Source organism: Artibeus jamaicensis, unplaced genomic scaffold (assembly GCF_021234435.1).
Source record: "Artibeus jamaicensis isolate MK-2021 breed Jamaican fruit bat unplaced genomic scaffold, CSHL_Jam_final contig_354, whole genome shotgun sequence".
NCBI lineage: Eukaryota > Metazoa > Chordata > Mammalia > Chiroptera > Phyllostomidae > Artibeus > Artibeus jamaicensis.
In genome coordinates this window covers 44,946,593-44,959,314 of record NW_026521803.1, presented here as the reverse complement: position 1 = coordinate 44,959,314, position 12,722 = coordinate 44,946,593, and the positions used below count along the sequence as shown (strand labels likewise).

The 12,722-nt window shown below is 57.8% G+C and overlaps 1 protein-coding gene across 1 annotated transcript in view; it reads right to left on the bottom strand.

The window, feature by feature from the left end:
• ZNF407 (zinc finger protein 407) overlaps positions 1-12,722 on the bottom strand; it is a 298,073-nt gene that overhangs the window by 76,470 nt on the left and 208,881 nt on the right. The window contains exon 8 of the mRNA XM_037145755.2: positions 1,983-2,161. Within this exon, the coding sequence (XP_037001650.2) occupies positions 1,983-2,161 (179 nt within the window). The remainder of the gene's footprint in view (positions 1-1,982; positions 2,162-12,722) is intronic.

Below are 12,722 nucleotides of genomic sequence, written 5' to 3'. Positions count from 1 at the left end.
AGCAGCGCAGCGGGGCTCCCGGGCTCCCACGGCAGACGCCTGCCTTCCACACATCGGACGAGTCCAGGTGCACTGCCCTGGCCAGTCTCTGTCCACCTGAAGAATTTACCTTTCCAACGTTTCTCGCAACCCAACTAAGTCCACAAAAGAAGAGGAATCACCGAGGAGCAGTATCCTGCCATGAGAGGGGAGCGCACACAGCTGACGACACCCCACGCACCCCGAGACGACTGTGCTTAAAAACACTGAGGACTGCAACCATGACTCATGGAGAAAAACCTTCCTAACGGAACCGTGGAAATACCAACCCCAAACTAGGGCTACACGCGCATGAGCCTCCTACACATATAAGGAAAAGGAGTCAAGGGGGCCATTTTTCCTAACACGTCTTTACACAAATGACACCTCGCACCCGCCTGAGGCTCCCTGGGCCTCACTGGGACGCAGCCGCGGAGCAGGGCTGCCACCCTTCCACGCGGATGTCGCGGGAACGCGCTCTGCAGTCGGTTCCCTGCCCTCCTTCTGCTCGGCCTCCCCTGGAAAGGTGGCGTGACTGTCTCAGGGGAACGGCCCACGTCCCTCGTTCCAGTGGAGCCACAGACGGGAGAGGAAGACAGGTCGACGCTCCAAGGGCGGAGCCTGGAAGGCACCCGTGGCGGACAGCTGCCCTCTGCGGACGGGGCTTTGCCGGCCGGGTCTGGGAGCGGAAGACGCCCCGCAGGGCAGGGGTCCTGGGATCTGGGTGTCGCCCACTCAGGTGAGAGCAGACCCCGCGGGGCCCGGGGGCCAGAGGGTGCTTCCACGGCACGCCGTCGGCACAGCTCCAAGCCTCCTCAGTGACCCCCTCACCACAGCACCCACTTCCGTTGCTCACCAGTCGCCCTGGATACGACAGGTTGCTAAGCCGAACGCTCTACCACCACCATAAAAAGCCGGTCACAGGCGCACAGACAAGTCTGGGAACGAAGAGCTGTGCTGTGTATGGGGTTTCCCTCCGCCGTCACCGCCGTCACATCTGCAGCACCGCGGCACGACCACGACCCGGGCCTGCCCAGTGGCTGGCACGGAGGTGCCGTGCCAGGACCCGCACGGCCACCACCTTTGCTGATCCTCACAGCGACCCTTCACACGGACATGCCCCAGCGGTGTCCCCGAGAAGCCTGAGGTTCTGTGCGGTCAGCCTGGCTGTGGGCGCAGGGCCGCAGCACAGCAGCAAACACGAAACACGACCCTCGCTGGTCCCAAAGCTCCTGCTGAGGGCGCCCCGTGCGGGCAGGCACTGTGCAAGCTCAGCTTCCCGCAGGGCAGGACCCCCAACGCGGGGGCCCCACTGGGACCCATCGCTTTGCGGTTCTGTGCAGGACGAGTTTGAAGCGCAAGACGCACTGGCCACTGAGACTGGAGAGAGGCTGGGGGAGTGGGTTTGCTTGACCGTCTCAGGACCCCCGCGCCCCCCGAGACTCTGAGCAGACACAGTGAGGCTGCAGCAGCCGAGTGGCCTCCGCCATCGCCCGTGTGTCCCTGAAACCGGGGGGCCAGAGTCCCCCTAACTTCTGGGGAATGAGAGGCATTACGCCCCCCATCCACGTGGTTCTACTCTCTCCTGGTCACATACTTTTCCTTTCCAGGTATTCACTGGAAAACCATGGCACAAACGGTCAGGAATGACATTTTCAATCACAAACATTTTGTGAAAAGTAGCTTAAAATTTCATCAATTAGCCAAAACATAAAGCACAAACAATGATAATTTTGGTTCAAATGTTTTGAATCTGTGCTATTGTTAACTTTGTTGTTGGGGACAAGGAGCCGTCACATTTACTCTCGACAGAATGTCACTGAAAAGATGGTTTCCCAGCTGAGTGGGAGAAGCCCGGGAGTGGGTACCTGTCACGGACTCGACATTACACGACAGTAATGTACTGTGAGGAACCACATGGCACGCACATCAACGCCACATGCACTAGAGCTTCTGTGCCTTACCTGCGTGCAGGTAAGCCAGGTCGGGGTTCTCGATGTCGGGGTGCTGCTCCTTCAGGTGGTTCCGGAACTCCACGGGGACGTTGGTGCCGTAGTCGCACTTGGGGCAGTTGTACATCTTGACGCCCTCGTGCTTGCCGGTGTGCAGGATGTGCTTGCGGATGTTCTCGGCACAGTTCGACCTGCCGAGAGAGGAGGGGAGGGCGGGGGGCCGGTCAGGAGCAGTGGGCCACAGGCAGCGGTGCTGGCGGACACGCAGGCCCTGGCTGTACGCTGCTGTGCTGTGATGACCTGCGGGACGCACGGCCCTCAGGAGGCTGGGCCTGGCCCTGGGGCTAACCCCCGATGGGCCTTCCGCCTCCGCGGTTTGGTTCCAAGCAGAACCAGCAATACAAGGTCCCCGGCCCTACAATGTCAGTGCCCAATTACTCTGGCACCACTGAGCAGTGAAGGGCGTCCTCTGCCCGAGCACACACTTGGCACACTGAGGACTGAATTAAGGACAGCCCTGTCGCCCCAAGAACCAGCAGCACCCAGGGAACAAACTTCTGTCGGGGGCTGCCTCTAAGTCAGACTCTAAAGCAGTTTAAAGACAGAACGCCCCGCCCCCCCAAGCCCATGCCAGGGAGACAGGTGAAGTGGCAGTGAGCTTTCTGTACTGGTGCGGGCTTTTCCCAGGGATGGGCTGGACGTCACGCCTGTCTGCCAATGTCTGCCAAGCTGCCCTGGGAACGGGTGGGGGCTCCTCTCCGTCCATGGCTGCAGATCCGGCCCACGGCCTGAGGTGACCAGCAAGGGGGCAGGGGCCTGCCCGAGAGGCACATGGCTCTGTCTGCACCTGGGACCCTGCGCTGGGACCTGGTGGACCTGGGGGCTTCCTTCCCCACCGTCCCTGCCGCAGGGAGCAGAGGAAGGAAGAGCGTCCCGTACAGATTGGAGCAGGTGGGGTGGCAGCTTCGCCAGAAAGAAACAGAACCATCTGGCCGCGTCCGGCGCCTGCAGGGCAGAGTCGGCACTGAGAAGGCCAAAGAAAACCGACCGCCACACCCTCTGTGTTTCCCGAAGGTCCTGCTGCAGAGCAAGACTCTGCAGGGCGAGTCTGAAGAGAAGCCCCAGGGGTTAGTGACGAGGCCCCACCTCCAGGCCCCTGCGTCAGGCAATGCTCTGCAGAGGCGCTTTGCGGGTGCGCCCGCCCCTCACTCCTCCTGCAGGCGGCGCTGGCCTGAGCACCCGGGCTCCAGAGTGTGTGCCCTCAGAGAGAGGGTGCCCTGGGGACACGGCCGCACCCGACGCTGTGTAGTAGCATTGCTGCCACTCACACGCTAGGGCAGTAGAGAACAGCAGAGACCCAGAGACCCAGGAAATAGGCTGTTGGTTTGCTGGTGGCAAGGCGAGTACACAGAAGTCTCATCTCAGCACAGGGCGCCAGGCTCAGAGTTCATTAGAACTCCACAGAACATTCTAGCACATGGTGGGGTGGAGGGGTCTCCTACACACACATATGCCCTGGGAAGAATAGCTCTGCACCACGTTGGCAGAAGTAACAGGAAACTATTAGAAGGCAGAGGCAACCCATGGCCACTTTAGTGACAGTGACCGGAGGGGGACCGTGGCCCACTGTCCCCACCTCGCTGGGAGCACTGCTCCAAAGCCACCAACCCTGCAGACCCTGCGTCCTGTAGCAGCCCCACCACGGGGCCAGGCCTTCAGAACTGCTGTTCTCAGGCGTCTCCGCCATTGTCTCCTCGTGGGAAAGCCAGGAGCGGAGAGCCACCCGAAACAGCGGCAGACCCAGTGGGGACAGTAACACTGCTCGCACGCACCCACCCTGCAGGGGGGACAGACCTCATGGGGGACAGCGTGAGCCATGAGTCAGAATTGCCAGTGAAAGAAGGGGCCAGGACTTTGAAAACAGGGTTTTGTTTCTGAGGAGGGTGTCCCCTGGACAGAAACACACCGTCATTTCTCACCACCGAGCCAGCATGTGACATCTAACCATCAGGGGACTAGGACTAAAGTGAGTAAAAAGGGCAGGGAGGACTGAAAAAGTGAGGGTCCTTTTCACGTAAAAACAGACGAAAACAAGAAAAGTGGAGTGGAACTTGGTATTTCAAAAGGACCACTTGGTATTTCATTAAGGACCACTTTGTACATACATGCTTACAAATATACACACATGCATTTTCACTCATGCTACACATGTACTGCATATATGTTTAATTTGGCACATGTGTACATGTGTTTATAACTATTTCACACACATGCCAGCAACACTAACATGCGTGCAAACAAGGAGGGACATGGGTGACACATGTCACCCCCTGCTTCCGCTGCTGCGGAGCAGGGGGCGCGCAGTCCCTGTGTTTCGCACACAACAGAGCGTGTGCGTGCTCTCAGAACCCAGCCGCACCCCCCCCCGCCCCCCGCCCTGATGTCGAGAAGCAGAAACCTGACTGAAAAACACTGGGACGCAGGGAGCGGCTCTGGCCGTGAAAACCAAACTACCCCAGTTCCAGCTGGGAAAGCAACAGCTGCAGATACTCTCACCAGACCACGACAAGCAGGGGCCTCAGTCCCCGCACCGGAAAATCCCTGCACCGGGCCACATTCAGTTACAACATGTAGTGATGTCGCAGGACTCAGTGAATAACAGATAGACTGGTCTCCTTCCACTAACAAACTCTGAACGACATTCAGCCCAAAGAGGACTCTCCCCAAACATGGAACCTCTGAGTGGTGAATGGAACGGCCCAGAGGAAGTGGGCTCACGGAGGACACGGTGGGAGGGCGCAGGGGACCGGGAGAGGGGGTCAAGCAGGGTCATGTCCACAACAGAGCCCCTGGCAGTGGCGGCGGCAGCCAGGCCCACCGGGCACGCAGTTGGGAGGAGCGGTGGCTGACCACGTCTCTGGTGGGAGCGGACTCGGCCCCATCTACGTCGGCTGGGGGACTCGGTCCTCCCAAGACCGCAGCACTGCCCCGGCCGCCCTGGACTCCCCTGGCAGCCGGAGTGTGTGGGACCCGCGGAGCCCAAACCAAGACCAAGCTGGAGGCATCACTCTGATTTCAAAGCGCACTATGAAGCAACAGGGGTCAGGAGAGTGCGGAACAAGGACAGGGAACCAGGAGCCCCTCGCCAGGACCAGGCTCTGCTCCACGGGAAGGCAGACACCCCAGCGCCACGGCGCGGCCGGGGGGACTGCGACCTGCACGCGCTGTGTCAGGGCACAAGGCACTCCAGGTCAGGAGGAGATTCAAACTGAATTCGGAATGTACCTTGTTGAAAATCTTGAGGCAGCTTTCTCTCTCTCTCTCCACCTAACTCTCTAGCAGAGGCAGGGAAATTAGCGGAAGGACTCCAGATGGGAGCTGACCAGTTTTAGGGTTTCTTTAAAATGTTAAAGGGAGTATTTTATCCTGTTCAAGGGCATGTATTTTAAAATAATAAATATAAAACCACAGTACTTCTAGACTCCATAAAAGTACTTGTCAGGACTGTACCCGTACTGCCTACTAGTACAAAGAATATAAATTAAATAGATGTTATTTAACCTAAGGAGAAGGGAGCTTAAAAAAACCCTACTGTCATTTTCCTCTTCTGAAGTAGCTTCTGTGGGTTGTTTTAAAAAAGTGCCACTGATGTTGTTGAGTGAACAAACACCAAGCCCAGCAACGGATGCAGTCCATCTCCGCCCCAGCCCCCACACCGCCCATGCCGCCGGGTCACCCCCACGAGCCAGGGAGGTACCATTCGTAACTCCTTACCAATCTTTGAGACAAGAAAAATCGACCTTTTCAAGCAAAACACGAGCTGCATATTTTTCTCCCCGTCTGTGCATAAATCTGTTAGCATAACACGTCAGCACCCGGCTTTTACCGCCTGGCCACCCGGTGTGGGGGTCCTTCCGTGGCAGCGCACAGGGCGTCCTGACGCCTCCGCCCTCTCTCCCACCGCCTCCTCCTCCTGTTCGGTCACCAGGCCGCCCTTCACGGCCGGGGCACAGCCTGCTCTGCTTCACTGACCCCCTCTGGATGGGCTCTCGGGTTGCTTCCGGTCATCTGCGAGTGTGAGCAAAGTATTGGTGAACAAGTGCTCAACGTCTCCCATTTCTCTGGACGCCAAGTGGAAGTGCTGCGTGTGTCGGTGGGCATGTGCCTTTGTAACTTCAGTGAATTCGGCCAAACCACCCTCCAGAGGGGCTGCAGCAATTCACGCTGCCCCCGGCAACGCCCGGGAGAGCCTGTCCCTGCGTGTCCCGGCCAAGGTGGCGTTGTGCCCCAGCTCCCCAAGTCTCGCCAACGTGCTGGTTGAGGAACGGCAGCTCCCTGGAGTCTCGATGAGCATCGTGTCAAATGCAGGCGTGTCCTGTGTACCTCCTGCGTGCTCTCTGCACATCGTCCTCGTGGTCCTCTGTTCAGAGTCCTCCACGACCCATATAAGGGTCGTCAGTCACCCTCTTCTACGGTGAGGAGACGGACTCTGTCTAGGACAAAGCTGTAACTTTTCCCCTCAGTTTCCTACTTTTCCTTTGACTTTGCTTCTAGAATCTTCTGGAAAGCAGTACTTTTTAACTTCTCTTCTGGCGTCCGCACTGCAGGCTGTCGGATGACTGCCCCGGAGCGGGGTCTGGCGCTGGCGCGCTGCCTGTGTCTCGAGAATGCTGGGCCCGTTTCGTAGTCGCCCTCCAGCGCCGCGGCAGGTGTGCAGCCGCACTGCAGGCCCGACGGCCCCGTCGCTCGCCGGCAGTTGCTCACAGCCTATCTTGCCCGCTCTGGCTTGAAATGGTAACTTCATAACATGCTATTTATTTGAAGCTGACTCTGGACTCTCTGTGGCAGGCGCCCCTCAGAGGTGCTGCGGTCCATTGCCAGAGCCCCGCCCTAAAGTTAACGTCCGCCAGCAGAGAGCGCTGAGGTCCTTGCACACGAGGGACACGAGGTCACTTCAGCCCCCTGAACGGTGCTGGGCCACTGCCTGCCCCCTGAGGAAACTCAGGGGGACTGCAAGGCCCTCCACTACCCAGAACTAAATGTCATTTGGATTTTAAGATTAACAAGAGGACACTAAATTATAAAAGTGCTGGAAGAAAATACAAAAAAATTTTCTATAGCCTGGTTGGAAGGTCTCCTAAATAATAATATTCAGAGCCTGAATGCTACATAAAGACATAACCAAATACACTTCATAAAAGTTAAAATTTCTATGTAGCGTAATACATTACACAGGCTTAGAGACGGGGAAAAGAAATGGACAAAATATATGCAATGTGCAAAAAGAAATGATCGATAGAGAGACCACAAAATGTGTACTTAGGAGTAAAACATATAAAATATAAAAAACTAGATAAAGAATATAAGCAAGAAATTTGTAACTGGAGATCTACAAATTGTAATGCAGGCATTAAAAGGTGATTGGCAACCCCTGTAACCAAGGGAACACCACCTGGAGCCCAAGGTGACGGAGGGTGGACCCAGGGAGCCGGACTACACTGATCTGCGGGGACGGGGCCCTTTAGCAAAGGCTCCACAGACACTGATGATGGCCTTCACAACGAGAACATGCGCGTGTTCTTCAACGTAGGAGCTCAGTGTCCAGAAACCACCCGCCAGGAGGACCGTTACAGCGTCATGTAGGTCAGGCAGCCGCCAGGGAACCTGGGGAGCTGGAGGTCTCCCAGTGGAGAAGCGGCCCCCCACTCCACAGTGGCCCCCCACAGTGCAGGTCAGCCTCTGGGAGGGGAACCGGTCCCCCTCCTGGCTCTGAGGAGGGCAGCCGGGAGGGGAGCTCAAGGTGACAGAGCGGGAAGCTGGGTCGTGGGACTGCCTGTGATGGCCCTGCGCACAGGCCTGGCAGGGAGTGGCACTAACCGGGCCCCCAGCCCGGGGCCCAGAGCCTTTGCTCGTCTGCTGTCCAGCACTGTGACACCCCGGGGGCTGCTGCACAGGACACCGGCAGGACACAGGCCAAGGGGACAAAGTGTGGTGCTGAGGGCAGCCTGATGTGTGGGCCCGTCACTCATGCTCACTTTTTGACCAGAAGCCGTGACCCGGAATAAGGCTGACCCCGTGCATGGCTGGGAAAGCCTCCCAGCCGTGCTGCTAAGTTGGGATTCAGAGCAACACGGAGAGAAAGGTGCACGTCTGGGTCCTTCGGGGCCTAACCACGTGGAGGCGCCTGTGCAGATGTGTGCCGATGTCATTGGGATGGGGCCTCACAAGCTGCTGATGGGCATTGTCCTTATGGAAAGGTTTCCAAGTCAGACGAAATGTCTATGTTGTTTAGTATATATTTTGGATCACTCAGATTACTCAAGACAATATCTTTAAGTTTTAATCGTGTAAAGAAAATGTGATCAAAACATGCATTTTGAAAACAACTGGACTCTCCCTGTTAACTAGCTAAACCAGGCAAAGGGAAATGCTGGGCCCCGGGAAAGGCTGCAGATGAGGAACCTCTACAAACAAGGAGGACCTGCAGCCTGTCCGCCCAAGCACCCACCGAATCACATTTGCAGCAGCGGCGCAGCGGGGCTGGCAGGTGGGCCACCAGGGTCTGGGGTGGGGCCATAGCAGTGCACGCACCGAGCTCTGGCCTGAAGTAAGCCACCTGCAGAGAAACGCTTCTCTGCAAATCAAGTTTTATGTATCTGTGACGTGTGTGTATAGATACAGATAGATGACAATGTACTGTAGCTTCTGGCTGAAAGCTTTGCAAATTTAAGGTGCTAGAAGGAAAAGTGTTAGTGAACCAAAAATACGTTTCACAACATTTCTGAGGATCCGGGCTGGGGCCTGACTTCACGTGGGACGGTCTGACAGCGCCGAGGAGAACACAGGCCAGACTTCGAACGCCGGTGACCAACACCCTGCGCACCCGCAGGGCAGCAAGCACTCAGGCCCGACCGCAGCAGGCTGCGCGCTCATTCCCTGCCCACCGGGGGCGGGGAAGGGGCCGCTGCAACACCTCTGAGTGGAGGATCGGCCTGTGGGTGCGCAGCTTCGGACGGAGCCTCACCTCCTGGCCCCTCGGTCGAGCATTTTGGCAGCAGGGCCAGAGGCGGCAGGGGCTTCCCTGCCATTCACAGCCTGTTGGGAGGACCACTCCCGGCTCTAACGTTGCTTCTTCCAAAGCTCTCCGAGTGTGCGTTTACTTGGTAGTAGATTTTAAATGCACACTTTATTAATTTTGTCAAATTAAGTCCTACCGAGAAGCATTTACAACTTCTGTAATTCTAAACTTACATGACTGCTTTTGAAGAAAAAGTTAATAGACAAGAGTCACTAATCACGAGCAACCACTGAACGTATTTAATAATCCACGTCTGTTTTTACAAAACTGCTCACATAGTCCGTTTAAAAATAACGGGCTCACTCCAGTCCCTGCACACAATGCTCCTTTGTCCCCAGCGTGTCTCTCAAACGTCTTACTTTAAAGGAATATGTAGTATTCCCGCAAGACATTTTCCCATTTCTATTCTCCCCCACTCCTGCGAGCCCTTGTTCCCGGTGATAAGGCAATCTCCTCCGGGATCGGAGCGCCGTGCTCGCGCTCCACGAGTGACAAGGACTCGACGTGAGTAACTGCTGTGCACAGGTTGTAATTATGTCAGCTGGAGTGTTGAACAAGGGGACTGATTAATGGACGCCCCGGCCCCGGTGCCGTCCCCAGCAAACCCCTGCGCAGGCCAGCAGTGCGGCGGCTAAAGCCGAAAGACAAAACATGCCGGGCGCTGTGATAGATGAATCGTCCCCACAGTCTTCAGGCAGATGTTCCGGGACAGCATAATATACAATTACTCTGCCTTATCACTTTCCCAGGGACAATAAAGCTTCCCCCTTCTATAGCTCATACGAGTGAAGGCGAAATTCGTTTTACTTTTACAACACCGACTCACTTATCACGGCGCCTTGGCCGTGCTTTTGCGGGCAAGGAAACACATGTTCCACCTCTGCTCCGCACAGGCCCTCAAGAGCCGGAGCCGGTCTGCAGGTTCTTGCCCATCAGAGCACACGGTGTGTGGAAGACGGTTTGGAGCACCGGGAAGATGCTACCTGTGTGGGCACGTGCCGCTGAAAACAAGTCCCCATGAGCCGAGAAGGGACATGCGGACCGCAGTCTCACTGACTCCTAACACCCTTCAAAGGCCGCCCGGAAGCCATGGCTGAACAGGAATGTGGCATTAAAACTATGCAGACGCCGCCACGTCCACGCACCTCCCAGGCTCGGGCGCGCTGTGCGAGTCCGAGGGGCCTGTTCCCGGGGTCACCCGGTCCCAGGGTCGCCCGGGCGCCTTCTCCCACTCCTGCTCGGGGTCTCTGGGCCCCGCTCCTGCAGAAAAGCCACGCCACCCTGGGCACAGAGGCGGCCTCAGCAGCACAGTGACGCCCTGCAGGTGACGCTCACACCACCCTCCTGGGCGGGTGGCCACTCCTGCCACACTTACTGAAGAGAGGCTGAAGGTCTGAGACGAGAGGGACAGAGCCACCTCAATGTGCAGAGAGAAGTGCACTTCTCATTTTTAGAGTGAAGACACTATGTTAACACCGAAAACTGAGACGCAGCCGTGGCCACCTTGTGGTGACCGTAACGCATGACAAAACAAAACGGCGAAAACGCCACAGAAGCCCAGGAAGCCCACGCAGAACGCGGGCAGCACGCCAACCACGCACATGCGTGCCCCGGTGTGGCCAGCACAACTCCCTGCACGGCTCCCTTCCAGCACCTGAACACAGACCCCGCCCCGTCCCCCCGGGGGAGGGACGGTCTGCGGTTTCCTTCTGCCTCTGCGCACAGGCCGCCGCACCCCCACGGCTGTCCGGACTCGTGCTCCTGGTAGCCCCCCAGCAGAGTCCCAGGCCTCTAGAGACGTGGCCATCGGGCGGAGGCAGGGTCGGTGTACAGCAGTCTGACTCGAGCTGCAGCCCCAGTGGCCCGAGGAGCCCATGACTGGTGAGAGTTATGCCATATTTATAGGTCCTCGGAGGAGGTCGGCCCGAGGAAAGGCAGGTAGAGCAAAGGGGGGGGCTGTAAATGTCGGTGGGAGCTGTGTGTCATCCCAATAAAACCGGCTGATGATGTCACTGCAGGGGCCTGTCAGATTTACTGGTCTTAGAAAAACCCTGAGACATTAGCAAAAACTGTTTGGAATAAGTCATCGAAAAGATGTCACATGTTAAAAGACCACGTTTGCAATGAGTATGTGCTCAGTGACCACACGGAGCTGCCGGCTAGTGCCACGCCAGGGTCTGAATTACGGGTGACAGTTAAAGTAACGGAGCGTTTTGCAGGAATTCTCTACGGAAAGCCAATAAAATCCCCATGTTGGGGGCGTGTGGCAGGAAGGGCAGAGCAACACCATGACACAATCTCTGCATCCTTGAGCTAAAACTCTGAACAGGACAAAGGGGACGCCTGGCGCTGGGTGAGGCCTGCTGGCACGGGCACGCCGGCGCAACCGTGGTCCACAGTGACCGGGCGGTTCTGGGGCCCCGGCTCCAGGCTCCCCGCTGCACAGAGATCCCCTGGGGAGAACAGCGAGGCGCCGTTTGTTCCGGGCACATCTGCCAGGGCACGGTAGGTGCCCCTCACAACACCATCTCCCAGGCCAGGAGGCCCACTGCCGGCTCGCTCACTGCCCCCGGTGGGCGTTCCCGTGGAACTGAACAAGCAGCTTGCAGCAAACTAAGGAAAACGAAAGCAACGTGTGTCTGTGGCCTATGGGCTCTGCCGCTCCCACCATCGCCCCGGGGTCCCCTCAGGGCAAAGGCCCTCCAGACCAGCCACCAGGCACTCTGGCCCGTCTTCCCCTCGGCCACTACCCCAGCCCCTGTTCCGGTCAGTTTATCGAGGGAGCTGGTGCCGTCTCGGGGCCAAGGCAGGTGCACTGTCCCGCCCTCAGGTCACCGAGGTGCTGAGCATGCCCACCCAGCCCGCTGCCTGGGGGCCCCTTGCATTTCCGGAGGCCGCCCCTCAGCCTCTCCTATCCTGCTCTCCTCTCTGCGCTCTGTCCACTTCCCACACCCTCCAAGGGAGCGGTGGGTCACCTGGACGACTCCACGGAGTCTGGCGCTGACCACTGCCAGATGCTGTCTGCAGAGCCCATGGGCATTCTGAGAGTCCGAAGGCCGCCGAGGGAGATGATCCCTGACCACATTCGTGGTCACTGTCCTCTGCCAGCAGCCAGGGCCCTGCCATCGGCCAAGTGGCAGCAACCCAGCCAGGCCAAGGCTTCGGGAGGACGGCAGGCGCCTGTCTGCCGCCCTGCCCCTGTTCTGTTCACTGCCCCCTGAGGAGCACCGGGGCCGGCCTCTCGCTGAGCCTGACGGCAGGACCACGTCCTGGGTGGCACTCCTCCTGCTCTGCCACTCGGTCCCTTTGCCAGGTCTTCAAGTGACCTGCCGCCCCCGCTGGGTTCCTCTGGGGCCCGCCCTCAGCTACCGCTGAGCTCCACAAAGTACAATGGGAGCCAAGATTCAAGTTTTCGGCTCAAACTTCTCTACTGGCCGCCTGGGGCTCAGGGGCAGACGAGCCCTGGGCCACACGACGCCCCGCACCCCAGGCTGGCGGGAGGGAGGTGGCTGACGACTGAAGGGACGGTGCATCACGGGCTGGGGGAGAAAGCGGCCTCCTTTCAACTAAAGCGAACGCTGTCCACTTTTTACAGCAAAACAGATTTCTCAAATTTGAGTGCCAAATGCTTTTTACAACAAATAATTCAACCCAAGAGACTGATTTATTTAACA